The sequence below is a fragment of the Glossina fuscipes genome, unplaced genomic scaffold (genome assembly GCF_014805625.2).
Source record: "Glossina fuscipes isolate IAEA_lab_2018 unplaced genomic scaffold, Yale_Gfus_2 221, whole genome shotgun sequence".
NCBI lineage: Eukaryota > Metazoa > Arthropoda > Insecta > Diptera > Glossinidae > Glossina > Glossina fuscipes.
Genome location: NW_023998564.1, coordinates 2971450 through 2999305, shown reverse-complemented (window position 1 = coordinate 2999305; position 27856 = coordinate 2971450). Strand labels below are relative to the sequence as shown.

The 27856-nt window shown below is 35.2% G+C and overlaps 4 protein-coding genes across 4 annotated transcripts in view; 2 read left to right on the top strand and 2 right to left on the bottom strand.

The window, feature by feature from the left end:
- The window catches only part of LOC119642302, a 27352-nt gene extending 14468 nt beyond the window's left edge, over window positions 1-12884 (bottom strand). Inside the window, 15 exon segments of the mRNA XM_038041401.1 lie at window positions 1746-2077; window positions 2247-2399; window positions 3606-3660; window positions 3662-3717; window positions 3787-3864; window positions 3945-4081; window positions 4147-4336; window positions 4648-4792; window positions 4865-4949; window positions 5403-5436; window positions 6686-6768; window positions 8521-8627; window positions 8695-8703; window positions 12542-12666; window positions 12810-12884. Of these exon segments, the coding sequence (XP_037897329.1) occupies window positions 1746-2077; window positions 2247-2399; window positions 3606-3660; window positions 3662-3717; window positions 3787-3864; window positions 3945-4081; window positions 4147-4336; window positions 4648-4792; window positions 4865-4949; window positions 5403-5436; window positions 6686-6768; window positions 8521-8627; window positions 8695-8703; window positions 12542-12666; window positions 12810-12884 (1664 nt within the window).
- On the bottom strand, window positions 8945-27856 carry LOC119642178. The gene is made up of 8 exons (XM_038041182.1): window positions 27700-27856; window positions 27526-27642; window positions 23288-23344; window positions 23159-23230; window positions 23003-23097; window positions 19726-20029; window positions 19537-19666; window positions 8945-9229 (listed from the first exon to the last, which is right to left on the bottom strand). Exons 1-6 carry the CDS (start codon window positions 27715-27717, stop codon window positions 20026-20028), a joined length of 363 nt encoding a protein of 120 aa, XP_037897110.1. The 5' UTR covers window positions 27718-27856; the 3' UTR covers window positions 8945-9229; window positions 19537-19666; window positions 19726-20025.
- LOC119642301 (glycerol-3-phosphate dehydrogenase, mitochondrial-like) lies at window positions 13564-13928 on the top strand. Its single transcript, XM_038041399.1, has 2 exons — window positions 13564-13875; window positions 13923-13928. The coding sequence occupies exons 1-2, from the start codon at window positions 13564-13566 to the stop codon at window positions 13926-13928; spliced, it is 318 nt and encodes a 105-aa protein (XP_037897327.1).
- LOC119642300 (lactosylceramide 4-alpha-galactosyltransferase-like) lies at window positions 16376-19799 on the top strand. Its single transcript, XM_038041398.1, has 3 exons — window positions 16376-19409; window positions 19455-19726; window positions 19786-19799. The coding sequence occupies exons 1-3, from the start codon at window positions 18820-18822 to the stop codon at window positions 19797-19799; spliced, it is 876 nt and encodes a 291-aa protein (XP_037897326.1). The 5' UTR covers window positions 16376-18819.

Here is a 27856-nt window from a genome sequence, read left to right as displayed (position 1 = left end):
ATAGAGGGTGAACTGACTATGATTCGCTATTCGTCTCTCATTAGAGGTGAAGTGTTTTACGTTTTGTTTTACAAAATTAATGAGAAGGAAAATGTTCGATAAGTACCTCTCATCCATATATAACATACCACAAGTTCGTTTCGTTATATCAGATTTAGAAAAAAAAAAAAAGTTGTAATTAGAGTTTGAGTATGAATTCTTGTGGTATTTCCAATTAATAATGAATGATTATTGTTTGTGGGACAACATTTCTTCCACACGAGCTTGAATATGAATGTTAGATGAATGTAACTCATACATATACGAGTGTGACTACGTAGATTCCGAAGGTGGGTACTCAAAACAAAAAACAAAGAAATCGAGCAGCGTCAAAGTTAATTAACTAAAATGACAAATGTGTGGTTATATCAAAACAAATTCTTATAAATAATATTTTGATTTTTGCGATAATACAGTTGAATGAGTTTTCATAAAACCTGTCATAAGGCATTAAAACAAAAAAATTAATAGAATAAAATTATTACAAACCTATGTAATTTTTGCATCCACCACCACGCATAAGGAATGCATACTACTCTGCTCATCGCATTCGTAACTTTCGCGAATGCCTGTTAACGTTTTTTTAGAGTAAGTGAAGAGATTTTCATTAAAGATTCTTAACAAAACTTCCTTTTCGGCTTTGGTCTTATTCTTTGCGGATTTTGTAGTATTGTGCCTTCTTAGCTCTTAGTGTGCAAACCGTAGTTTTTGACGCGAAATACAACAAAAGCAGATGATGCAATGGTCAGCTCTTGTAAACAAAGGATAAACGTTTGAAATATTTTGAAAAGCTCGGGTCAATCATCACCTGGCCATTTAAAGCCACGATGTCAGCTTCATTTCTTTCAACTCTTGCTATGCTGAGATAATTTAAATAGTTAGAAATTGCCTCTAAGTCGATGCAGTTGAATAACGTGTTGTGCCTTTACAGTAACTTTACATTCTCCGAGCACTGAAAGTGAAATTTGATTTCCAAAAAATTCAAGAAACTGAAAATCTGCCTGAAGCCCATACTGTTCCTTGATGATAGTCTTAACAATTTTCAATGTCAGATGAATGTGACGACATACCGTCATAGAAAATCAACATACGGAACAAAGTATCAGTGTGAGGCTTTGACCCGTCAATTTGAGGCGTGTAAAAAATATATTTATGACGCAAAGGAAAAAATGTTGCTGTGTTAGTGAGATCTCCTTGCAGCAGAACGATTTAAGCTTCTCGGTGCAGCAGCAGAAGAACTAAGGAACCTGATTTACGGTCGTCATAGTATGCCTGTTACTCATTTGATTTTAGACATTGCCATCTTGCCGGTCTAAATAAGCTGTTAACTGCATTGTCATTATAATATGACCTTTTCTAGCCGATTGTGACCGAGGCTGTGATTAACAAGAACTTTTGCTTATTCGTTTTAGAAGGGAGTTGAAAATTTGTGCTTAGAGGAGAAAAACACCGCCATATTTATTTAACTAATAAAACGATTTCATTAAGTGTGCAAAAGAACTTAGAGTGAATTTTTTCTTCTCTTGTTTGTTTAGATTGATTTCATTTTCTATTCAAGCCTTTTTTTTCCTTTAAGTAATAAAACTGAAAGCTTTTTCCCTTGCACTTCCAACAATAGGATCTGAACGTCTCTAACACCAATTTGCATTTCTCCTATTGTCACATTTTTCAATAGCTACTTATCATTCTTTAACTTTCATCAGTACATTAACATTATCATCATCGTGAGCAAAACAGGCCTTTGTTTTAGCAGCAGTAGTAGTAGTAGTTCTTGTTGTTGTTGCTGTTGCTTTGGCGATTGGCATTGTTCTCTGTGCGGTTTTATGCTGCAAATACGTAATCTATTGAAGGATAATTCTGCCTCTCTATTGCACTGCGTGTTGTAGTTGTTACAACGACACTCATAACTTTCCATCTGCGGTATACACTCTGCTAGGGGGCCACAGGGTCGCGCCACACAGACATGAGGACAATTGCTTATGTTAGTGCCGCCCAATGCTTCAGATATAATTGCCAACGAGTGGCCATTTATCTCAATCTAAAGAAAAAACAAAAGAAAAAAAAAAGTAGAAAAGAAAGCAAATATGAAAGAAAGTAAATTCATTCATTTTGGCCACAAATTGCCTGCCGCTGTAATAACAGCATAGAAATCTTCTAATTCTTTTCTTTCTTGTTATTGTTTTTTTACGCTTTTTTTAATGACTTACACGTTGTATACAACCCACAAGAAAAGGTTTGCTTTTTAAATGTAAAGGCAATTTGTCGAAATGATTAACACCACCAACGAAAAGATTTTCCGGCAAAGAAAGATGCCAAAAACCATTTGAAGATACTATCATGATTTCAGGTAGTTGATCGATCTTTATAATATAAAAGGTCAGTAGCAAACACATGAGAAGTGAAGTAAAAAACATAAAAGGAAACTACATAAAGCATATTCGCTCCTGGGTTTTAACAAAGATGGACACACAAAAATATTTATTTAAAATTCATAAATAGAAAGACTGAATGCAATCATATAAAAAATCGTGTGTGAAAAGTGTCCACTATGCTGTAAAGGCATTGCATATAATTGAAAACGTAACTGTATTCGTCACAACAATCATTTTCCGAGTGCCTAAGATAATTAGTGCGTCTAGGCGTAAGTTGATTAAGAAACGTTGACTAAAAAAAAAGTTATTGGTCGATTAGCCGGGAGTCCAAGCGTTGATAATGAATGTCTGATCTCCATACGTTTTCGGACATTTTGCTTGAAGGATTCTCTCCACTTCAAAACTCTTTCAACTCGCCTTCACTTTCGGGATATAAACAAGTAAAAACATTGTAATCTCGTGACGAATATATTCCGCACAAGAAGTCAAAAGCGGTGGGAATATTTGCCGCAGAGATATTGAAGAAACAGAAAAGAGCAGCGTTATCGTAGGCTTATAGATAGTGCCTAATCCCCTATGAAGGTATACCAACGCGTTCTTGCCACAAGACAGGATAGATCAAAGTCCCAAAGTGGGCAGCTTTTGATGTTTTTCCGCGTCAAAAAATACCCTACAGTTGTTCATATGTCCACATTTTAAAATAAGCCGTTGTATGGGAACAGGTCGAAAAGTGGTCCGATGAGGATCATTTTCAATAGAGTTCGCTCTTGGACCAAAACACGTCAATGTCCAAACTTCATCAAAATATCTCATAACTCTCGGCCTGTAAGTTGCACACAAGAAAACAAGGCAGATAGAGGGACAGACTATCTAAGGTCGACTCGGAAAATGATTCTGTATCGTTGGGTATAATAAAAGGTGGGTCTATCTTCAGCCCTTCTGGGTGTTACCTATAGCCACGCAAACTTAGTATATCTTTGTACCACAAATGATGTAAAGTATAAAAAGCGAAATTTATTGTTTTTGCTGGATAAGTAGCTCTCGAAAATGCCAGCAAAGTCTTTAGCTTTCACTTAACGATGCCCACAACAACCATAGCCAAAATTTATGAAAATTTCAAATATTAAGAGAACACGCTTTTGTCAAATATGATTGTAAGTGAAAAATTTGCTTAATTTAAAATTAATACCTGACCACCGCTGGGCCACTGCCCAAATCAAAGATGAACTCGACAAAACCATTACTCAAACCGTTTAGCGCCCGAATATAAAATCAAACCATCCGCTTGCTCTGGCTTTAAAATTACCTAAAATTTTTGAAAATGTGTTAAAGACCTTCAAATAATGTAATGAATGTAAAAAGAAAAATTGCAAACCTTTAATTCCAACCATATTAAGGCACTATCGCCTAAAGGAGCATAACCCAAAAATGAGGAACCATTAAAGGAAGGAACCTAAAAAGAGCCAAAAGTTGTTTTAGTTGAACAACATGTGTACATAAATCGAGGATTAAGAAAAAATCCTCAGCTTTTACCTGTAAATCCATGCGAATTTCACATAAATCACCTACAAAACCTATAGGACACAAACACATCGCTACTTGATCGGAAGGTAAACATTTACCGCCATGTTGACAAGGATATTTAAAGCATTTGTCAGTAACGCAATCCTCTACAACATGTAAATGAAAGTTTATTAAAAATATTTCCAAACTAATTGAACACAATATTACTTACGTATATCAAATCCTTTGCTGACATCACCTAAAGGATGTTCTTCAAATTTATAATCGTGAGCATTAGCCACAAAACGGTGTATGCAACCAGCAAAGCCATTTGAAATAGGTAAATGTTTAGTTAAACCGGTTATGTTGCCCGTGCCACTCAAAAATACCGGTTCACGAAAAGTGATGCGTGAAAACAAACCCTTGTTTGGAAACAAAAAAACACTTTTAATTCATTCACTTTGACGTACAACTACCACAGAACAGCGGTATACTAATTCTGTCATCTCATATGTAATTATTGAAATGAATACACTCCTCTTTTAAGATTACTTATTAACAAAAAAAAAAAAATATCAAAGTAATTAACAACTAACATATGCGTATCTACGCTTTTCAAAAACATTTCTTATCATCGAAACCACCACCATGAAGTCCTAAGTCCCTCAAATTTATGAACGATTTACTCTAAGGCGAATATAGTTTTCTGCCCTGTTTTGTGCGTTTAACTTACATTTGAACGTCCTTGAACTTTAGTGCCATGATTTAATACCAGCCAGGCATCCCAACGATGGCGATAGATTATAACCGAATTCCATTCATTTAGTAGAATTGTTTCACGTGAACGTACATTATCAACACCGCTGCCACAATCGAACCTTTCATGGTAAGTAAAAAAATATTGAATAACTCACCATCATCGATTCTTGTATATATATAGGTGTCCTTACCAGAACTCGATGAATCCTTTGTTTAAGAGTAAAGCCATAAAATCACCTGTTAAATCATCTCGTTCACCGCTCAAGAGTATAATACTGTTATGAAATTCGCTTTTTACAAGATACAATCCGTATCACTAGATCGTAGATATTTTGATCAAGAGAAATACACTTCAAAGTTCTTTTTCTTTACAATTATATTTCTTTTAATGTAGGATTATTTACAAATTATTTTTGGCAATACTTTCGACTGCTTAACTCAAATACTCTTTTTCTGTTTTGTCTTTCACAAATATTCTATTTATATACATTTTTGTCATCCTATTACTAGCACCTAATTTTATGACTTGACATTTAATTCGTTAACCTGGTTTTGTTGGTAACCGTTTTCATCGGCATGCAGCTGCATGAGGGGCCTGCGAATGTGCACTCTGGTTTTACCTGTCTGTTTTTCCACTAATCGCTTTCATCGATCTGCAGCTGCATGACGCCTAGCGAATGTAAATTTGGTTGTAGAAAATGACTAGATTTGGGATTTCCGTAACAATACCATCAAAGGATTCAGGTCGAAATTCTATCCGTAGCTGAATTATAGAAACCAAACAAGTGAAAATATTATGATCGAGGCAGACTGATCATCAAAAATTATAACTTCCCAAAATATCTTAGGACCACTTAAATGTTAAGGGACCCAACACTCAAACTGAACCGATCCAATTTTGTAAAATTATTTTCCAGCACAAAACACTCAAAACATTAAACTTTGTTGCCATAAAATGATTTGCTTTTGTAAATAGAGTTATATGAGACGAGCTTCATTAAATAGATCGACATAGTCCAAATTCGATACAGTCAATTTTTAATGTCAGATTGCAATTTAGGCACATTCATCGCAATAAAATATTAAAAATTAGATCTTTTGTTTTTTGCTTTTCGTATAGAAAAATTTTATGAGGGAAGCTTCAAAAAATCGACCCATTCGATGGAAATTTTTTTCATAACTTTAGTTACGATTTTGTGAAGAAACTTTAAATACTGCAAATATTTTTCGTGTAATGATTTTTTTTATTTTTCTTATGTGGCCAAATCATTCAGTGGCGATCCCCTATTCGTGTAATACCGCAAAGGCCGCGAAGAAGTGGGAAAGAGGGAGCAAAACGGTCGCAGATTAGGGAGTGTATTGTCAATTAGTAAGTGTTGTGTGTTTACCGTCTGAGTAACTATACATAATAACTGTAACCACGACCACAGCAAACTCTGCCGAATCGACTTTCAACCTACGAACACAAACTTGGTAGTCGAGATTCTTACCTACGTGGTTACACATTCGGACATGTAATGACCTCGCCAGCGTAAGGTGTTATATGGGGAGTGTGCATAAAAGAAAAAAAAGTCCGATCTAATCTATTTTTGTTTTCTCCTTAATTAAAACACGTCAGTCCACTAATTTACAAATTTGAAAATTGGCGACCTGTTTTCAAAACAAAAATCGTTGAAAGACGTAAAACTTTTTGAGAGAGACAGTAGGAGGGAGCAAAGTTTAATCGATTTAAACATGATTTTGAATTGCTGAATACACTATATATACTATATATTATTGGTCTATCTTAAGTCTTTCTAAATGTACAGACACCTAATGTACCACCGCTGCAAGCATTCATACATTCATTTATTCAATCATTCATTCAGTCATTCGATCATTCATTCATTCAATTATTCATTCATTCTTTTAATCTTTCATTTATTCATTCATTACTTCATTCATTTATACAAGCCCTGTGGATTATGAAATATTTAGAGAAAAAAAAATATTTCTTTTGGGTTCTAACTAACCTGCACATGTTTGTAAGCTCCTCTTAAGGCCGGAAATGCTAGCCATGAATATGTAGAAAATTTTGGTACACGTACTTTAACATCTGCAATAACAACAATAATTAAATAATATTTTCAAGAAATTTGTAATAATTTTAAACGACGGCAACAAATCAAAGCAAAAACTTGAGAGAGTTTTAAAAAAAATAGTGAACTTGTAATTCTCAAACAGTCTACAGTCAATTATTGGATAGTAAGATTATAAGCTCATTACACTAAACGTAAGAAAAATGGCTTTCTCATTCGATTAAATCTTTTCTTTAAATTAGTCTGCCAAGCCTGCTGTGAAACAGTGGCCGCTTCACTTTTGATTCAATTTGCTGAAGATGCATGCTTCTTTATTACCATTGGGTTAAAAGTGAACTCTGCCGCTAGGCATAATTTTGCAATGGAAATTATCACCTTTCCGACGTATTTGCGGAGGAAATCATGCAGTGAACATAGTTTTTGTATATATATAAGGAAGCATTTTAATTCCAAATTGATTGCAGCGACGTTCAGTTACTGGAAATACCAACTGTTCGATAAACCAAACCCTCACTCCTGCGTGTAACTTGCAGTATTTGTTTAAGTTCGTGCGTTTCTAAATAAAATTACAAAGAGTTTATACTGAAGCGAATTTTTTCGCATAATATTCGGTTCCCAACTTATGTCGAAAGAATAATAATTATGTCAACACCAAATTTCGGAAATTTTAATAACAAGTTAGAAAATTATAATCGATTGTCACCGAATCATTTACACCTATAACAGTATCTTATAAAAGATAGGAAGAAAGAAAAAGCATGGATTTACACAATCCATAATATTTGGTGGGCGTAGTTGATTGTTTCTACTTTCGTAGAATAAATTATGTTGTGTGTATGTTGTAGTTTGTGAACAACGAGCAAGAGGCGTTTTGTACGCGATATCTTCTTTTATGCGAACGAGAGAATGTGTACCACAGTTATTACGTGGTTCGGCATGCGTTTAAATTGATAGACGAACAGACGGGCATACGTAGGTGCATTCCGAATTTGAAACAGGTCTAGAATTTATATATTTTATGGGGTTTTTGAAATTTGCGTCTACATGTTTTAAAGACATTGACAATAAAATTAAATTTTTATACACTACTATATCGGGTAGGCGTGGTTAATTTCTTCTTATTTCCGTACAAATACGACAGCATCGTGCATAGAATGTACACTCAAATTTTTGTAGCTTTATCTGCTGTAATGAGCAATGATCAACAAAGAAAAAACAGAGGTGCTCTCAGCTTATGTGGAATTGTGGGCGTATCCTTCGACCGATTTGTTCCATTTTTAAAACCAAGCTGCGTGCAAAAATTTGCAAATTTGAAGTTGAAAAGGTTCATTTTTTTCGCTAGGAATAGTGTTTGCAATAGACGGGCAAACGGGGATGCTTAGATCGATTCAGAATTTGATGTTAATCAAGAATATATCTATATATATTTTAGGGGGTCTCTGAAGAGTCTTTCTGGGCATTGCAAACCTTTTGAGCAATGAATATGTCCCTCATCCTTTGATGATGGATTCATATCCAACCATGAAAAGGATTTAACTTTAACCTTTTGAATTTCTTGGTGATTCATAAAAAAAATGAAAATCTGAGTAAATGAACTCAGCAGTCATGTTTAAAGAAATATCAATAAAATCGATTACGAATTGTATGGATGTAGCTTATCAACATAAAACATGTAGCGTAAAACATTAAAAAAAAAAACATATTGCAGTTGCAGGTTAGATATTAAAAAATGAAACGAATTTTATTATTATTTTTTTTTTTTTGCTTACCTTCCAAGCAGTCATTGCCATTTTTGCCAAAAGGACATAAACATCTGGGCATACCCTCTGTGTTATCGCAAAGACCCTCTAAGCCGCAGTCTAAACCACAAAGTATTCTAAAATTAAAAAAAAAAAAAATAATGAAAAATTTCGAAATATTTTATTTAACATATTGGGATTTACTCGTTAATGCTTTGAAGAGGAGAAATTAAGTTTTATGATATGTTTGTTGATATTAATTCATTGCGATGAATATTGTGATGATAAATTATTTCTATTTTCTTTATTGCGAAATATTATCAAATTTACTGGCTTCTCGGTGCGTAAATTTATTCTTTATGCTTGACGTGCATTTTGATAATGTTTATCATTGTCGTAATTATTTTGGTTGTTGTTGTTGTCATTATTATTATTATTATTATTATTATTATTATTATTGTTAAGATTTTCATTGAAATTATTATAGTTATAGTTGTTGTTATTAATAATATTTTCATTTGATATGTAATAATCGTTGGAATTGACTTTTTGTTGCTGCTGTTCTTGTTCTTGTTGTTGTTGCTGTTCGCCCATATCATCACTTATATAAATGGAATCTTCCTCATCCGATTCATCAGACGAGGACGATGACGTTAGAGCCGATGAACATGCATAGCTTGGGCTTCGATGATTGCTGCCACTATTATCATTCCGTCATTGTTACTGGTAGAATTTATTACTATTGTTAGTATTCATCACATAAAAGGAAGAAGAAAACAAAAAAAAAAGATTTATAAAAATGTATGGAAATTTAATTCTTCTCCTTTTTTTCCGAGTATAAGAACCACTATCACCTCCTTATTGCGAAAAAAAATAGAAGAAGAAAGCTTAGATTAGAATAGCAAAAAATATTGATTCTTAAGGAACTTTTTTAAAAACAAATTTTTAAAATTAGTTTATGGGAAGTACTTGTTCAATAGTGGCTGCGTCGAACAAATTAATTCAATGAAAACTATGCCATTTCAATTAATACTATTATAAGAAGTTTTCAAAATAGGACCTTATGTGGGAAGTGGACGGAAAAGTGATCCGGTCCCAAGCATTTTCAATAGCATTCATCCTTAGGCCAAACCAGGAAGCCTCATCGTTTGAATTCAATTCCAATCCGACAACTAGCCGAGGCAGTCAATTAGCTCAAATTGCTGACAAACATGAATAAAGCTTGAAGTTGGTGCGGGAATCGTTCGATTTGAATGTTCCAAATCATGCCAAATCATCGGCTGTTAGGCCCACTGAGACAGATTTACTCTGTCAAAAAGTAAATATGTTTTTACTCAATATAAAATTCCTAATCGATTTAGGCAAGTTTCCCTGTCTGTCTATTGTTTGTCCACCATTTTCCCAGACGGGAATGATAACATATAGAATTCTAATTTGGCAAAGACCTTGCAAAGGCTCTAAATTAAAATCACTTCTTTTTCCAAAAGAGTTCAATAGAAAATTTCCATATATATTTTATTGGTGATCCTGCAGTGCTAGTATAAAAATAGCCAAAAACTGGCATTATAAATTATCAAAGTGTCATTTTTTCTACTTTTTTAAGTTTTTGGTAAAAAATAGGCTCCGTCACAGCTGAATATCGATTCCTTTTTCACTTATTTTATTGTTATAATCTTTTATTTATTTTATTAAAAAATACTTTGAGCGCTTAAGTCAGTGTTCAACAAATTTGAATATACTTTGGGAAAGTGGTAGAAACAATGTGCACAAAGTCTACGTCCAAATGGACGGCAGTATCTTTGGTTTCTCTTTTGACAATTATGTTTAGTATATTTTACAACGCACTCTATAAGCCAGTTGGAATATATTTTCAGTACGCAGTCGCTGTTGAGAACGAATGCGATTCGGAAAGCTTAGAAGATGTATTTCGAGCTGAGATAGTACCAATCAAAGGGAAAAGTATATTTTTTCTGGAAACCAGTCGTCCGCATGCACCTTTGGTGTCAGCGTATCAAAAGAATGTTATCAATTATGCAAGCTTAACCATTCGTCAGGTTTGTGCCATCGAGTCGGCCGCAATGCATAATGCATAATCCCAACCAGAGTGTATTGTATGCTTCACAGCGTTACAAGAATCAAGCAAATCGTTTGTTACAAGCTGTGTCATTTTATATATAACATGCGTATTATTAACTTGTTCACCTTCCTACATGGTTCACCTATTTTCAGATCGATTAAAAATGAGAAAATACTCAAATCGCGCTAAATTTTAATTTCATCATTTAACAACCACGTGTGTATTATCCCGAAAATTTTGAATTAATTTAGCTTTCTTGTACCATCTCTCGGACTTGCTATGGTTTGCTAGATTGTGACATTGGAGCGGTACATATATGGACTGTCAGGGGTCAAAGTCGTCCCTCGTTTTGGCCTCACGGTTTCTCCGTCTCTGGTAGGGGGAGAGTGCTAGTTTAAGAGAGAGAATAAGTTAGGGACTAAGTTAGAGAGCAACCTAGAGAATACGTTAGAGAATAAGCTAGAGAGTAAGCTAGTGATAACTTTGGGTCAAGAAAAAACTTACCGAATACGCTCGGTCTCGCAACATTAAAAAAAAAAAAGCATTCAACAAGGGATAATCGAATTTACTAAAGACATTGTTTACATATTATTAAGATAACACCAACATCACCAACACTACCAGCACCAGCAGAGCTTACCACCATCCCGAACGACGCAAGTTGCAAGTGGAGTCAAGTCGGTGAGTAAACAGTGAATGTGGGTGTGCGCTACAGCACCGGCCATTAAAATGAAGCTGCTTCTTGCCAATGACTGAGGAGCTCGGCGCACCACCACTCATATTTATTAGTGGTATCGGTTCATTAGCTAGTGCATGAATTCTGATCGGTGTTGATTAAGTCACAGGAGTTCGGATTTTCTAATAATAGACGGCGGTAACTGCTGCCAATTAGAGAAACGTGAGGCTTTTACCTACGTTTATTAGCCCCGTCGCTTATTGAATCAAAAAAAATATATATAAATACAGCTACGTCTTTAGTTAACCAACCAAACGATCACTACCGCAATCCACGCCAAATAATAGCACCATAATAAAAATAAGCGTAGTAATCAGAGGAAGGAATTAAGCAAAAATTAAAGAAGAAAAGAACACTAAAACTTTATCCAACCAACAACAAAAGTTAGCTCTTAGACCAGAATTTTTTACAAAGTACTAATTTGAACTAAAACGATTGCTCGGAATTTGGAGCGGTACGAAGTTGCATGCGAAGGCAGCAACTGCAATTACACGCGTAGCGCTCATCAAGCGACCTATTAATATCAATTTATTGTTAAAAATTTTGGCACCATATGTAGGATTTTTGCCATTGCAACCAAATTTCTAAACGATAGATTCAGTTGTAAAAAGAAGTGATAGAAAACTCGGAGGAAAAAAACAATATATAAGCCCTGCGCAATTTAATAGCTGCTGTCAACGTAACAGAGGAACATAATTAGATTCGGCGCAAACCAGCCAAATCCGTAGCAACAGTTTCCGTTTAGAAAGGCAAGAGAACGCAAATTTTGTGGCCAACGACCCTAGTTAACGTGTTTACTTCGGGTCGGTCGCAAATTTTCGCGCATTATTTAATTTGTTAGGAACTTTGGTACAAAATCTTTTCATTGAACATTGAAACAAATAATAAGTTTTCGGTGAAATATAAAAAATCAATCAATACGGTATTAAAAACTTATTCTTGTGAGTTAAAACTTATTAAGTTGTCGATGATCAACGTGTGTACGTGTGTACTAAGCCACCTGCTACTAGAACCCAATTTTCCAACCTGATAAACAGGAAAAAAAAAAAATATTCAAGAAAAAGAAAGGAAAAAAGGAACATCAGAGCGCCCATGGCTGTTCTCATCCTTGTTTAATTATTTGTGCTACTAACTTTAGTTAAGCTCGCGTATTAATACACTCCATCCGGCGGGTAAGCTTATGAAATATCGTGCGTTGAAGGAAATCTACAGATAGACGGGAAGCTGTATGTGATCACCGTCTGCTGCCGGGAGAGTAGACAGCCGAACGGCCCGGCTGCCAACGTACCGGTCGACGTTGAGGCAGCCCCTCAGCTACATAAAAGTCCACGATCACAAATGCCACTGCTGCAACAAACTTAGCCTAGAAATTTAAGACAACAACAATCATAGCCACAACCAACTATTCTCCGTTGCTACGTCGACAACAGCAACAACTACCACAACAACCAACAACGACAAAAGGCAGAACACAAACAACAATTCGTGAGAAGTCATAGTTAGTACCACACGCCCGATGGCACTGCCCCCATCGCGAAGTATAGCACCCTGTTCTGTGCAAGCAACAGGCTCTGTGGCCATATTTCGACTCAACAGCTGCGAACGCGGCAACCCCCCCAAAATATCAGCAGCAGCAAACTCAACTGCAGCAGCGAACAGCCTCGCCACACCGAAGCCATCACCGGAGAGGTGTATCACCAGTCACTTCTTCCCCTCGAAGAACGGAGGATCTGTGAGGAGCCAAAGTCGTCACTCGTGTTGGTTTCACGATTTCTCCGTCTCTGGTGAGGAAAGAGTGCTAGTTTAAGATAGAGAATAAGTTAGGGACTAAGTTAGAGAGTAAGCTAGAGAATAGGGTAGAGAATAAGCTAGAGAGTAACCTAGAGAATAGGGTAAGGATAGAATATTAATAGATTAAGAGTAGAATAAGAATAGATTAAGAATGCGGTAGGGTAGAATAATGGAGTGAGGGAGGTAGAGTGTTTGAGTGAGTCATATCTAGGAAAGTGGTCGCGGTGCGTGGGAAAATGATAAAATAAATAATACAAATAAAGAACATTATAAACGACCTGTACTATAAAATTTTTGTGTTTCCTGTTTCCTGCTGAGCTACACCAGCCCCAGAGAATGGGCCGCAAAGACCCTCACAAAACTTAACTGTTTTTATAAAATATACAAAGTTTGCGACTTAACACCGGCATGGTCTGAGCCGATAAAAAATAATTTGAAGATTGAAAGTGTCCAAAACTGGTCATCTACTATGTATGCACGTTTAGTACAAGGTTACGGTTTGGAATATGAAGTGGCACAACATTTGGCCAAATTGTACGGGGATCGTGCATTCGAAATTGCAAAAATGGCTTCTCTCGCTGGCAATCGTGTATATTCTGATTTTCCCTTTGTCGATGCGGAAGTACGTTACGGTGTTCGTGAATATGCTTGCAATGCCGTTGATATGATAGCACGACGTTTACGTTTATCATTTTTAAATGTTCAGGCGGCCCAAGTATCGTTACCCAGAATTTGCGATATTATGGCTGAAGATTTGGACTGGTCCAACGAAGAAAAGAAGGTTAATTTCAAATTAAATCAAATTCAATTTCCGATAATTTATTAAAGTTATAGTGAGCTAGGGTAATGAGTATGAAAGTAGATACCATAAAACTTCATACCCTTTTTTTGATTGATACACGAACTATTTCATACCAAATAGTAAAATAGTTGAATTATTAATTAGAAAAAAGCTCTAAGCATAAATATTGAATTCTTTCTTTACGCATTAAATTAAATACCAATCGCAAGTGTTTTCTTTTCTCTGCGTTATATTATATTATATATTTATACATTGGATAATAGAATGATAAGTGTATATTTAATTATAAACCATATCGCTAAAAAAAAACATTAGATTTAAAACGATCAAAACAAAAAACCGCAGTTTAATGGCTCAAACGAATTGCTTTTTTAGCACTTTTACGACTTATTGTAATCAAATTCAATATTTATAGCAGCTCAAATTATAATTGTAGCAAATATAAATCATAGTGACGTGCACGTTTTCCTAAAATAGTTTTAACTCCTTCTTTGATATCCCGATACTGATATTTCACAGACAATGCAACCTATTTTAGTAAAAGTTGAATAATTTTAAAAGATATAAAATTTGTTTCTTTGGCATGTGTGAGGAATAATAAATTCTCTTAGATTTTATAAAAAAAATTTTCTCATGGTATGTGAAAAATGCAAAATTTTCTGCTTAACTCTATTGATGAATAAATAATATTTTTACTTTTCTTCTCATTAGGTCTTCCAGCAACTTCCAACGCTTTGTCCTTCGCAAACACGCGCTTCCTTTTAACCGAATCGTCGTGTCTCCACTAAAGACAGAAAGTCCATTAAGATATAAAAATTTGCACATATGTGCATACATACTCAGTATATAGGCATATACGCCTGTAAAAAATAGCGTAACTACTTTTCCCGCGCTAACAGTCGTATGTTTTTACTGCGGCGATTGCTTTGTAATAACGAATTTTTTTTTTCTACAATGTTCGATTTTATTCAATAGCATAGTCTTCTTCAAGACTGGCACAGCCGGCCCAATGTTTTTTGCTTCGATGCCTGTTTATCAAGATTTTCAAAACTCGCAAAGTTTTACCCTGCAGGATCCCTTTTGTATAAGTGTTGTGTCGTTATTTTTTTTGTTCACGTCCAAATCTCTATGCAAATGACACATATGCTGCCTTTTGATGTATTTAAAATGTCCGCTATTTTCTGCAATATTACCTCGTTATTACCGCGAATAATTTTTAGACTACAGCATTTTTCCATAGCAATATTATAGAATATTGAAATTACATTCCATTATCAAAACGTTTGCAGCATCCAGAAAAAAGCTTCAGAAAATATTTAAAGTCTGCATATTATTGATCAGTATTAAGCCGCGATGAGTATAAAAGGCTCGGTCGCAGTCGACAAAAAGCTTCTTAGTTGTTATTTATATCGATTTTAAAGCAATTCTCTACATTATTTCGATGTATTTTATATTATGTCACAAAAATTTCATATAATTTACGAAATTGGAAAAAGTTTAATATCAAATTTTAACACGGTTAAGTTACCTACGCAATATAATACGTGGGTGACGATCTAAAAAATAAATAAAAAAAATAAAAAAATTGAATTGTATTCGAATTTTTTATATCCGCAATTAATTTTATTGAAACGAATTGACAAAATTCTAAATAAATTATGTAAATTAAATTACTATGCGGTACAACTGCATACGACGTTTGGTTGATGGCAAAAGATAAAGAGAAGTTAACAAACGAACATTTTTATACATACTCTGTAACAAGTTGAATGTAAAGTAGGTAATTAGGTGAAATAATCACGAGTTATAAATTTGACTTCAAATTTGGCAGAAATATTGGAAGCTGTTGGATGCAGGCTGGTGTTGAAAAAGGACCAAAACAGGCAGAGGACGCGCCTACCGTACCACGTAAAGTGAGAACATCTCTGTTTTCCAAAAGGAATGACAAGTTGGTTTTTTGTGCAGATAAATGTACAAAGATTTTAATACATATTCTATGGCGATGCTGTAGTACCTGTACAAAAATAATAATAATAAAAATAATCCCACAAGTGTTTTGGGTAAAAAACTTCCTGGTCAAATATAAACAAAATAAAAATTTCTCGGCAAGTATTTTTCTTAGCTTTTGTTTACTTCTACCAAAAAATATATGTATTTTTCTCATACACATTCTGAGAGGTTTTGTTCATTTTTAGAGACCTGCCGTTTGATTTTTTGAAATTCTGAAAGACGAGTTCGATTTTTCGAAATTCTGAGAGACCGTTGGATTGCTTCTTAGAAATTCTGAGATACCGTTGGATTGCTTCTTGGTTCATTTTTTATGCAACAGCTAGGCGATAAAGAGATGGTGGGGGAAAAATGATATAATTTGAATTAATTGGAGAATTAAGAAGAACAATAACAGAAAAAATTGAAAAACGTCCATAATAAATAAATAAATAAATTGATATTTGTTACATTTTAAAATTTTCGTTTTATTTGCTTTTTGTATAAGATAAGGGAAATTTATTTAATCAGAAAATAATAACTTTGACACCATAACATTAAAATCAGTAGAAAAGCTGCCACTTAATTACGCGGGAATCGAAAGAGAACACGGTGGAGGACGTAAAATAGGTGTTGAACTAACAACGCTCTCGGTGAGCAGGTCGCGAACTTATGGCTTCGCATGTTTAAAATCACCCAGAGTAATAATAATAATAATACACTTTGGGGAGCGTCAAGTCTTGAAACGGTAAAGAATGACATCAACAAACTTCGCGGTGATCGCAATAATGCATTGTGGTTGGATAGTGATCGTTTCTACGGCTTTCACATTTTTAATTACACCTACTATCAGATACGAATGAAACTTTATACATATTAACATACTCATATGTCGCTCACCTAAGTGCACCTGGGGTGTACGTTCCCGAAATTCAAAAGGAAATAAAAATTGCGGTTATAACGTTTTGATTAAACAACATTGTCCGAATGTATATCAAGTCATCAATGATGTTTCTCAAATGGGTTATGTTATTATTTAATCGAAAATATTTTGGTTTTTTAAAATTTATCAAGATTGCATATCTTTCACAAGCCCTTTCGATAACTTGGCAACCGATATGTGGTAAAATAAATTGTGTGCAATAATTGTGCGAATAAGTGCTGATATATTTAAAAGTTAGAACTAGATAAATTTATTTGTCTATTTTATTTCCATACTTATTATAATCTACATATTACAAGGGTATATTAAGTTCGTGCGAATGTATGCAACAACCAGAAGAACTGACGGTAGACCCATCTGCTAGCATAATTTAAAACTTGTCCATTTGTCCGTCTGTCTGACAGTCGACCTTGTTTTCTTTTGCTTAAACTTTTAGTCATAAATTTCAAAATATGCTAAAGAAATTTGGTACATGGACATGTCTTGGCGCAAGGACTATTAAGAATGATTTGGACACGGCCGCTTTTCTGACACGTTTCCATATAACATCTTATTATGAATAGTCGTCACATAAGCACTTGTGAGGTAGAGCCTTGCCTATAACTCTTTTTGCCTTTTACTTTTTGTTCTTATAACATAATAAGATTTTGCATAATCTATCGTTAGCCAATTCCGTAACAGATAGATTTCTTAAGTGAATATATGAGCAGAAAATATTCTGCATCGCTCATCCAAATGTTTCGACCGTCTTTTAAAGTAAAGCATTTAAAGTAGAGCATTTTTATACGTTTCCTTATCGAGCATTTTTATACGTTTCCTTAAGTGTTTTTTTCGGTGGTCTGTCTCCAAATCACGCCTAATTTATGTAGTCTTTGTGGCCACACTTTTCGTCACCTACTGTCCTGAGATTGTTCTGAAAAGTCTAGAAGCGCTGTACTTATATTAAATTTATAAATTTCACATTCAAACAGATTTTTTATTGCGCTAGACAGTAATTCCTAGATCGTGAGCTACCCTATAAAGATTTTAAATTTGGGAAAACCATCTCCCTTCACTATGAAGCTAATTGGAAACAGAAGGGAATTTTTGCTTTAAGTGTATCAAAATTATTGGAGCCCTTATCAGAAGGTTTAATTTTTAACAGTCAATAAACAAGTGTCTGCAGCTGAAACAAAAAATTGCTTATGAATCAGCGTACCAATATCACCATAAAAGTCGTTATTATTACATTTATTTTTATACCTATCAGGGTTATATTCGTTTAGTCTAAACGTTTACAACGCCCAGAAGAAAGCGTTGGAGAACTCACATAGGATACATATTCTTCATCTGCGTTAAATTCTAAATCAATTAAAGCATTTCCATCTGTCCGTCTGTGTAATCTTTGCTCATTCTGTCATTTTAAAGTAAGGACATTTCTGCTCTTCAAGAGTAATAGGAAGTTGATTTTTTTGCTCATTACTTATAAACTATAGCAGATAAACGTACAAAAATTTAAACGCACATTCTGAGGTGCTACAGCGTGAATGGACAATATTGAACCGAACCAAATTTGTAGTATATCAAAATTTAATTTTCAGAAGCAAGCTGCAAAGTCCACACAAGGCAAGTTCTTGGCAAATTTCAAATTCGGTGTGCATCTGAGCATGTCTGTCCACTCGTCTGTCCATTTATCCGCCTGCATTTGGGGCAAACATTCTCCTATTCAGAAAAATGAAAATATCGCCTACAAACTTGCAAGACTTTGAAAACGACAACAAGACATTAATCAAATATAATTTTGATTACAAAATAGAAAGAAATTATAAAATGTATAAATAAGAATAATAATAATTATATGCCAAAACTAACTCTAACTAAGGCTCAAAAAAGAACTCTGTATTCGCATGCGCCATTTCTGCATAAGGCTACGAATTTCAATCGTTGATTTGCTGAATATAAGAAGAAGAAGTTAACGGCATACTAGGGCAAAAAATAAAAAATTTGATTTTTTAATGGCAATTATTTATAGACTGCTTGAAAGGGTGAAGCCATCCCCTACTACCCATACGCAATTACCATTAAGATGGCTATTAATAATATTAAATACAGTTTTTGTTAGCCTGTGTGCCATTGTCATTATCAATGATTTCCTTTATAAACCGCTAATGCACAAATGGATTTATATGAATCAGTCTCAAATTTTTGGAAGTTATGAAGATTTGGAACCCTTGGATGACATCTTGCAGGCTGAAAGACAACCTTCGCGAAGAGATAGTATATTTTTTCATGAAACCAGCGGAGAATGGAAGAAACTGGCTTTTCCGTCTATCTATCAATCAGTGGACGAACGCATCAATTATGCTCATCTAACATTTCGACAAGCGTGTGCCATTGAGTCGGCTGCTTTACACAACAGAAAAAGTGATGTATTCGTATTATTCGCTGCGTCACGGTATATGGATGCTGCTATAAGGAATGAGTCTCGTTTCAAAGTTCTTCTACATTATAAAAATGTTCATTTTCGCAATGTTCATTTATGGTCTTATACATTGAATACGCCCGGCTACGCATGGTTAAAAAAGGACGAAGTATTTATGTCGAGGTGAAAGTCCCTTATTTCCAATCAAAATATCTAATAATAATACGATTTTTATGTGCACAGATACTTCGTTTCGCATATTTCCGATTTTTTACGTTTCATGACATTATGGCGTTTTGGTGGCACTTACTTGGATACCGATACAATAACGTTGAAATCTCTCGAACTTTTACCGCCTAATTACGCCGGGATCGAGAGTAAGTTTAATGTAGCTGCTGGCGTAATAAATTTCTCTCCCGACGGGTTCGGGCATCAACTGGCTGAAAAATGTTTGATATATTTTTTGAAGAATTACAAGTACAACGAATGGAATACTAACGGTCCGGGCGTGATAACAAATATTGCATGTGAAATTTGCAATTCAACGGAAATCCGAAAGATGCCATATCTTAGGACTTGCAAAGGTTTCCATATACATGACCATAAACTTTTTTATGCTATTCGTTATCCGTATTGGGAAGATTTTTTCGAATCGAAGAAGGCGAAATCAGTGTTAAAGCAACTTAGGCAATCATATGTGGCTCATTTCTGGAATAAATTGTCTGCTGGTCGTAACTTCGCCATCGGTGACGGATGTGCTTATGATATTTTGGCTCAACAACATTGTCCGCGTGTATATCTAGCTGAAAAAGATGATATGTTGAAGTATTAAATAAAGCAAAAGCGTCATACGGTTTCACGGATTATTAACACATTTCTTCCTTTTAATAAGTATTTCGACTTGCGAATCTTTCATTGCGTTCGCCGTCGAAATTCTCATACTAAATCAAATCAAACTTTTAATAAAGTCGATGCCAAATTTTTCTTACTTTAACAAATTTCATTTTAACAAAATCGAACTCAAATTACAATTTTATTAAAGTATGCATATTACTCGTCCGCCAAGCAGAAGGTAAGGGTGGATATACGCAAACACTGTAGGAATGTAGATGTGCAGTTAGAAAGGCGAAGAGGACACGTAGAGCCGTCTTGATTTATTGATTTATTTATTTATTCTACTCATACATGAAAGTCAACTAAAACAAATTGACAGTTGAGTTCCATTGACTCTTAAAGTAAATCTTATATTAATTAATATTAAAACTTAGTATAAGTATAATAAAACAAATAAGAAGGAACAAAAGAAAAAAAGCATGTACACAACTAGCATAGAGCCACAGCCACAACGGTACAGGACCAAAGTGCAAATGAACCCGTGAACTCCTAAGCCATCGCAAATTGTCGATATTAGTTAACTACAATCAATTTTCGAATCATAGTGACTTTTTAAGGTTAAGAGCTAGTTTAAGTAAGTAAATCACTCGTATTAAGGAATGTTGCTTTAATGGGCTTTAAAGAGTCCGATTTTGAGAATAAGTGATAGACGTCATTTAGCCTCTGAGCGGGTTAAACAGCTCATAATTATATTTACATTGATTAAGCTAAGGACTAAGTTAGGGACATTAAAACTTATTTCACTAAGTAATGCAGGCGAGTCAATAACACCATTTATTACTTTGATTACGAAGGGAACGTCTACGTTTCGCGAGAGACGGTAAGGACAACAAAAGCAACCTATTTTCGTAGGGGCGAGGAGAGGCAATCGGATCCCGACCCAAATTCCTTAAAACGAAGAGCGATAATTGCTTTTGAACAGATTCATTTAAATCTACATAGCACCTATATGAAGGAGACCACACAACAGAGGCATATTCGAGTATGGGTCTAACCAAACACATGTACAGCCTTTTCGTAATGTAGGGATCTTCAAGCTCTTTGCCCCACCTTTTTATAAAACCAAGCGCGGACCTAGCTTTGCTTATCGAGAGATCAATATGCAACTTAGAACGTAACCTTTGATCAAATAGAACGCCTAAATCTTTGATCGAATCGACTTCCTCAAATTTATGCAAGTCAATGAAATACTGAGTAATGAATGGCTTTCTTCTCGAGAAAATAAAAGCTTCTTACATTTATTTAGATTTAGTTTCAGAAGATTCAAAAAGCATCATGCAACCAAATTATTCAAGCCACTTTGAAGCTGATGCGATTGGTATTCTACGGAAAAGGAAGAAAACAGTTTCACATCATCACCATACATTAAGATCTGACTGGAATCAATCACTGATGGGAGATCATTAATGTATAAACTAAATAAAATGGGGCCTAAGTGGCTGCTTTGGAGTACGCCAGACGTAACGAGGAAATCATCCGAGGTGATAAAGTTAAACAAAAACCCTGAATGAAAGGGAAGCAAGAGGTTTGGAGTTTAAAGAGAAGTAAGTTATACCTAACCAAATCAAATGCTTTGCTTAAATCAGTATAAATTAAATCAGTGCGAGAGCCACTAGGAAAAGCCTTGAAAACATGACAAGTAAACTCTAACAAATTGGTGACCGTAGATCTTCCTTTCCGAAAGCCGTGCTGGTGCGGAGAAATATACGAATTAATGGCAAAGGCCAAATGCTGAGTCACAATACGCTCGAACAACTTGGACAAGACACTCAACTTAGCTATGCCTCTGTAGTTCTCACCAAATTGTCTACTTACAATTTTTTGGATAGGAATAAAGAAACTACTCTTCCAATACGACGGGAAAACACCTAAATTCAAGGACCAGTTAAAAATCTTAGAGATAACACCATATAACTCGACAGCGCAAGACTTAAGTATACATGATGGAATTTCATCAGGTCCAGGCCCACAATTATATTGTATAGAGCTCAACCCTTCAAAAACGTCATCTTCAGGAATAACTAAATTAGGAATTGAAACCAAGTTAATTATAGGATGTGGGTAGTTTGCTGATAAATCGAAATTAGCAATCGAAAAGTTTCGTCGAAACTACTCAGCAAACAGATTTAAGATTTCAAAATCATCGGAGGAATGAGAGCCATTAAAATAAACATGCAAGGAATGTGTGGAAATTTGTTTTTGTGTTAACAAATTTAAAAAGGTATTTAGGATTAACAAACAGAGAGGATTTAATGAACTGAAGGCATCTGCAATAATAATGATGGTTGAGGGAGTTAAATCTACGCCTTGCCATCGAGTAAGCGAAATAGCAAGAGCAGAGCCACTTTTCGAATATTTTTTGAATGGCGTGTTTTTTCTGTTCTTGCAATATTTAATTGTTTTATTAAATCACGGGGGACACCTGCTTCAAGGTTGGCACTGCTTGATCTGAACGGATGCAGCAATAGTTAGATTTAATGTATTGTAGGACGATTACAATAAGCTTTCAATACTTCCGGTCGAGAAATCAAGCCTTATATGTGAAAGATGGTAATTTAGCAATACAATCTTGATTTTATGAAAATCATAACATTTATTTAAAAAAAAAAAAGTTTGATTTGGCACATTAATGCAGTTCAACGAACCATCATTCATATGTTGAGAGGAAATGCACATTGATGGATGGTAAGGGTCTTCAGGTGAAAATTTACGATTATAATAATACATAATAATACGTAATAAATAAAAGCCCGGCTAATATATACATACGTAGTGATAGATACATGTATAATTCATAAAAAAAACATATAAATAAATAAAAACTGCTGCTATTACGGTGTGCTGGCGTCTGCAAAAGAAAAATATTGTGGTTAATACATTACATTATATACAAAGATGACCACATCTTATCATTTGGCCTGCGCAAGTATCGCATTCTGTTGAAGCTATGCGTGGAGGCGTATACTTGTTTTTTAATCTAAAATAAAATGAAAAGAAAAATTTGTAATAATTATAAGTAAAGATAAATGCAAACTTACCTTTGACATGCACCGGATCTTTATCGATAAGAGGCGATGAACGGAGCGAGTTAGACTTGATTTTTTTCTAATCTAAAATGGAATAATAATAAGAAATTTATAAATATACCTATGTAACATTATAATTACCTTAGGACGAGGAAGCAATGAGGCGGTGTAAGGCAGCATTGAACGGCTGATACTTGTCTTTTTATCCAAAATTAAATACAAATAAGGACGTAAGAAAAAAAAAAAATATATCCGCCTGAGCGGCCGAGTAGGCAAGAGTCTCGACTATCAACTCATAGATCGTGAGTTCAAATCTCAAGTGCGGTAGAGTTTTTAATAAAGCCGAAAGCCTTAGATGCTAGTGCTTTAAGACTTTAGTCCTAAAATTTATTCTCTGGCTACATTTATAATAATAATAATAAGAAAAAAATATATTAATACGTTTTTATTATATTTGAATTAACTTTTATTTGCCGTTTTCCAAGCCTGATTCTCCTTATAATTCAATAAAACAATTTAATGATCTTCATTTTGCTGGTTTTCTCGCACGATTTTCCTTTATAATGATGACATTCTGGTGAGAGTTGGTTGTACCCACTTTTTTCCAATTAGCAAAAAACTGCTGAAGAAGCCTAGAAGATTTTTTCGGTGGATTCTTCGTTAGGTACAGGAGCCTGCTTCCCCGAAGAAGGCAAGCCGTGCCACTATCGCCGCCTGCACGCGCTTGCCGACGTTTGCCTCGATCATGTATTGCCGTATAATGGACATGTAAATATCGCAGGCGTCATAAAATACGGCAGCGACTTTAGGATTCGGGAATTCGGGCTCGAGGTACTCATGGGCTAGGATGACATCGTCTTTCAGGCCATTGGCGACAATGTAATCGCCAACTTCGGAGCATGCATCTTCTTTTCTTAAGGTCATATCCTCGAGGCATACCTGGCATCCTAGCTGTTCACATATATACTGAGCTATTCCGTAGCCCGTGAGCAGCCGGATGTAGTCCTGCTCCATCCAAGCCAAATGGCACGAACTCTTCTTCGACTTGGTATTCCACCGTGTAATCCTTCTTTTCTATAAGATGGTAATCGTAGGTTGTTCTGGAGCCACTTCCCCAAAATTTGATTTGTGATTTAATAAAGCGGTTGACCAGCCATATCCGCCGTCGGTCTGGTACGTTCCCTCTGCATTGGCGCTATCTTGCAGAAGAAACGTTCCAGTAAGTTCTGGTTTCCCCTGTAGGCCTCCAGCAGCCCACCCATTAATTCCATTAACTTATTTATGGTTTCCACGGTTTCGTCCGCTAGCAGGTCCGCCGCAAAGGTGTCCTCGAGATGTTTTTTAGCTTCTGCTAACACCGGTTTCTGGACGTGCCATTTGGAGTTGCTGATCTTGCCGCTGTGAAATATGAAGTTGAGTTTAGTTAAAGCGGCGATGAGTTCATATGTCCGGATTTCTTGGTCATCACGGATGATTTTCCGGTTAGTTGCTGTTTTTAACATTGCTGGCGTTGCAGAAGTGAAAAACTGAATTGCCTCTTTGAAATTTCGAAGTGCGACAACTAATAAGCTGGCGCATCTTCTCTTCGAGTATCTTGAGATAGACGCGTTCCGCATATCTATCTTAGTGACAATTGTGGCGTCGAATCGTTGTTTGAGTAGTCCAATTTTTTGGCGGAATCCATTCAAGATATGTATGCAATCGAACATGTGTACGATTAGATGCTACCATGCGCTCGTTGCCTGTTGCATTTGCCGTTTACGAAATTCGACAATGTCTTGTGGTTTTGGCTACTCCTATCGCAGATTGTTAAATTTTTGTCTAGTTCGTCCAGATTTCCTCTATAGAGGGTGATAGGACAGGTAGCATGTTGGCGGCGTTCAACATGCTACTCACGAGACGAGGACCGTCCGGTACTCCTCCGTCTTCGACAATTTTCTCTCAAGGATGTAGCAGCATCCATATAGCGTAGCCTCTTTCCGAGAATATACTGATCCGGGGTTTGTGTACACTTCATCGAAATGAAGTTGTATATTTTTCTCGTGAGTACTTAATATCCTCACAACTCCTCTCGCAATGCTTCAATGTCCACTAACCTTCCAGCTACTTCAACTTCTTGGCCTTCATCTGGATTTGTAGCGGGTTCAAGGCGTCTATTCTTCTCCCTCCGCGCTGCTTCGAACGACATTGTTGGTCCCTCATCGTATATCCAACTGGGGTACCTGTTTACATTATATCCATCGGGGCTTTTAATACAAGATGGCCGTTCCTCACTCTGTTCGTCCATCCGTTCCTCCGTCTCTTTCTCCATCTGTTCGATCTTTTTATTGCCCGTCAGCTTCTTTAACTGCTCTGAAAATCTTTTGCCCTTTATGTCCGTTTCGTCAAACCCTAAAAAATTTTCGCAATCTGTGTTAATCTGTATGTTTTTGCGCTGTATGTCAACGGGTATTTCCCCGTAAGCTAACATATGTACGGTTACTCTGTCAACAGCACGTTTCAATCCTAATTTGTGCGCTTACCACACATACGCGCACACACCCGTGTAACCTGCCCTCTCCGACTTGTCTAATCGCTTTAAGCTCATTTTAGTACCTTTCAATTGTTTCCTAACATCTTGTATTGTTGCAGCAACATTTGTTTTTTGTGTCAGTACGTCAGCTAACTACCTACCAACTACCTTTCAACATATATAACGCTCTTCCAGCCCCCAAAAATCCGGGTATTCCTTTAATAGTTCGCTGAATAGTGCGTCCAGGATGAATATTTATGGCACTCACTATACACAAAAGAATTACAATATAGAGGAGGCGCGGCTTTTGAAATACACTTAAAAACTATCATTTTTTTAAGCTATTATATATAAATATCGGAAAATTATCCTTTTTTCAAATTGTTTTTTTTTCAATTTTTTTTTAGGAAAATTTTGTTCAATTTAGCCCATGCTTTCGAAGTGTGGCAAATTTTTTCTATTTTCACAGAAAGCCGTTGCCTAGTTTTTTCCAAAATTCTTTACTTTCTTTCAATTTTCTATAAAAAAAAAAAAGTACCACCTATTGAGAATGGAAAGAACACAGAGTTGCTTCGAATAAATATGAATAAAGGTGAAAATAGAAATGTTTAAAATAAAACATTTAATAAAATATTATAAAAAATGTTCGAAATCCTGCGCGAAAAATGAACAGCGCGATGACTTTAAAGAATTATATACAAATCTGCCATAATAACATATGAATCTATAATGCACCAAAATTACTAATATTTTCTTTTTTTTTACGACCTTGATTTACATCTCTTGCGATGGTTCATATTGGCGGCATACAACACCAAATGTGTGCCGCGCAACTTCTATGCACTTGTACATTATGTATGTATGTACTTGTTGTTGTTATATTACCCATTACTTTCTTGAAATCTGCGGTAAGAACAAAGAACTTACATAAGTCAACAACAAATAGCCAATTGCTTGCATATTTTTTATTTATTTATATCATGTACATATATTAACAGCTTCAGTTTGATAAAACCTCTGCAGAAGCTTGTTCTGGTGCGTCGCATCAATTATTATTGATCGTCACCCGAATGTTGCCATTAAAGTATAAATGTTAAATAAAAATTGTTTCAAATAAACATGTCAATAGGTTAGTCACTTTTTTATCGTTATCTCAGATGTTAGCGAATTCGGGCGGACTCTTTGAATTTTTCTCAGATGTTACTAAATTCAAACTCGCTTTTTCTATTCTTTATTTCTTTTCTTGTTGTGTTTGGGAATCTAATTTTAAAAGACTCTTCGTAATGCAAGTTCTTGTGTTCATTGTATTACTATTGCTTCCTGAGATAAATGGCTACATATATGATCCTTATGAAAAGAATTTAGTATTGAATTATGTGATCATTTGGCCATGCAATCAATGCGTTATAAAGAAATCTTGCGAGCCAAGAAGCTTAGAAAAATTGGTATCATTTTGGGTACTTTCGGGCGGCACGGAAATGCGCGTTGTTACAAATACTTGGAAAAACGTCCACTACTTCGAGGCTTTAAAGTTACCAACATATCGGAAATATATCCTCAAGAGATGGCTTTGTTCAAAGATATTGACGCTTTTGTACAAATAGATTGTCCACGACTATCTATCGCCTAAGTATAAGAAGACGGCGCAAACAAAACATTGGCATTAGCATTATATTAAAGCTGATAGCCGACATTTTAAAAACCAAGTCCTTTTAATATCGAAGAAGAAAAAGAATGGAGTAAACTGAGAGTTTGTAAAAGTTTAACAAAAATAAACTTATAAATTTGTATTTTTTACATGTTTCCGCTCTTTTGTAGGTGATGGTGGTAAATATACAATTGAGTTTGAACGAATTAGCATACTCACATAAATAATAAATAGGTGTTGTTCTTTTTTTAGATTTGTGATTACAAGCACCGAATTGATTGTGGTATACGGAGTCGCATGTCTCTGGAACCAGAAGTTAATGGTGTGTACTCTCTTCTGAAATTAGCTGGCTTGCAAATTAAGTTACTTAGGCATGCTATGAATTTTTCTCACGCTAAAAAATGCTCTCATTTATATCCCGCTTTCAAATGTTTAAATCGTCCGTGCTGTACAACCGCAGTTTAAATGAAAATGATACTGAATTGTTATTATTATCACTATGTCGGACAATTGAATCTATTTAAAGTAATCCAACTAAATGTCAATAGAA

Coding starts and splice junctions, on each gene's coding strand:
- LOC119642300 (XM_038041398.1), top strand. CDS start 18,820: ATGGCAATTATTTATAGACTGCTTGAAAGGGTGAAGCCATCCCCTACT. Junction 19,410..19,454: donor GACGAAGTATTTATGTCGAG/GTGAAAGTCCCT, acceptor ATAATAATACGA/TTTTTATGTGCACAGATACT.
- LOC119642301 (XM_038041399.1), top strand. CDS start 13,564: ATGTATGCACGTTTAGTACAAGGTTACGGTTTGGAATATGAAGTGGCA.
- LOC119642178 (XM_038041182.1), bottom strand. Junction 23,345..27,525: donor AACACCTATTTATTATTTAT/GTGAGTATGCTA, acceptor TTGGATAAAAAG/ACAAGTATCAGCCGTTCAAT. Junction 23,098..23,158: donor AGATCCGGTGCATGTCAAAG/GTAAGTTTGCAT, acceptor ATTTTATTTTAG/ATTAAAAAACAAGTATACGC.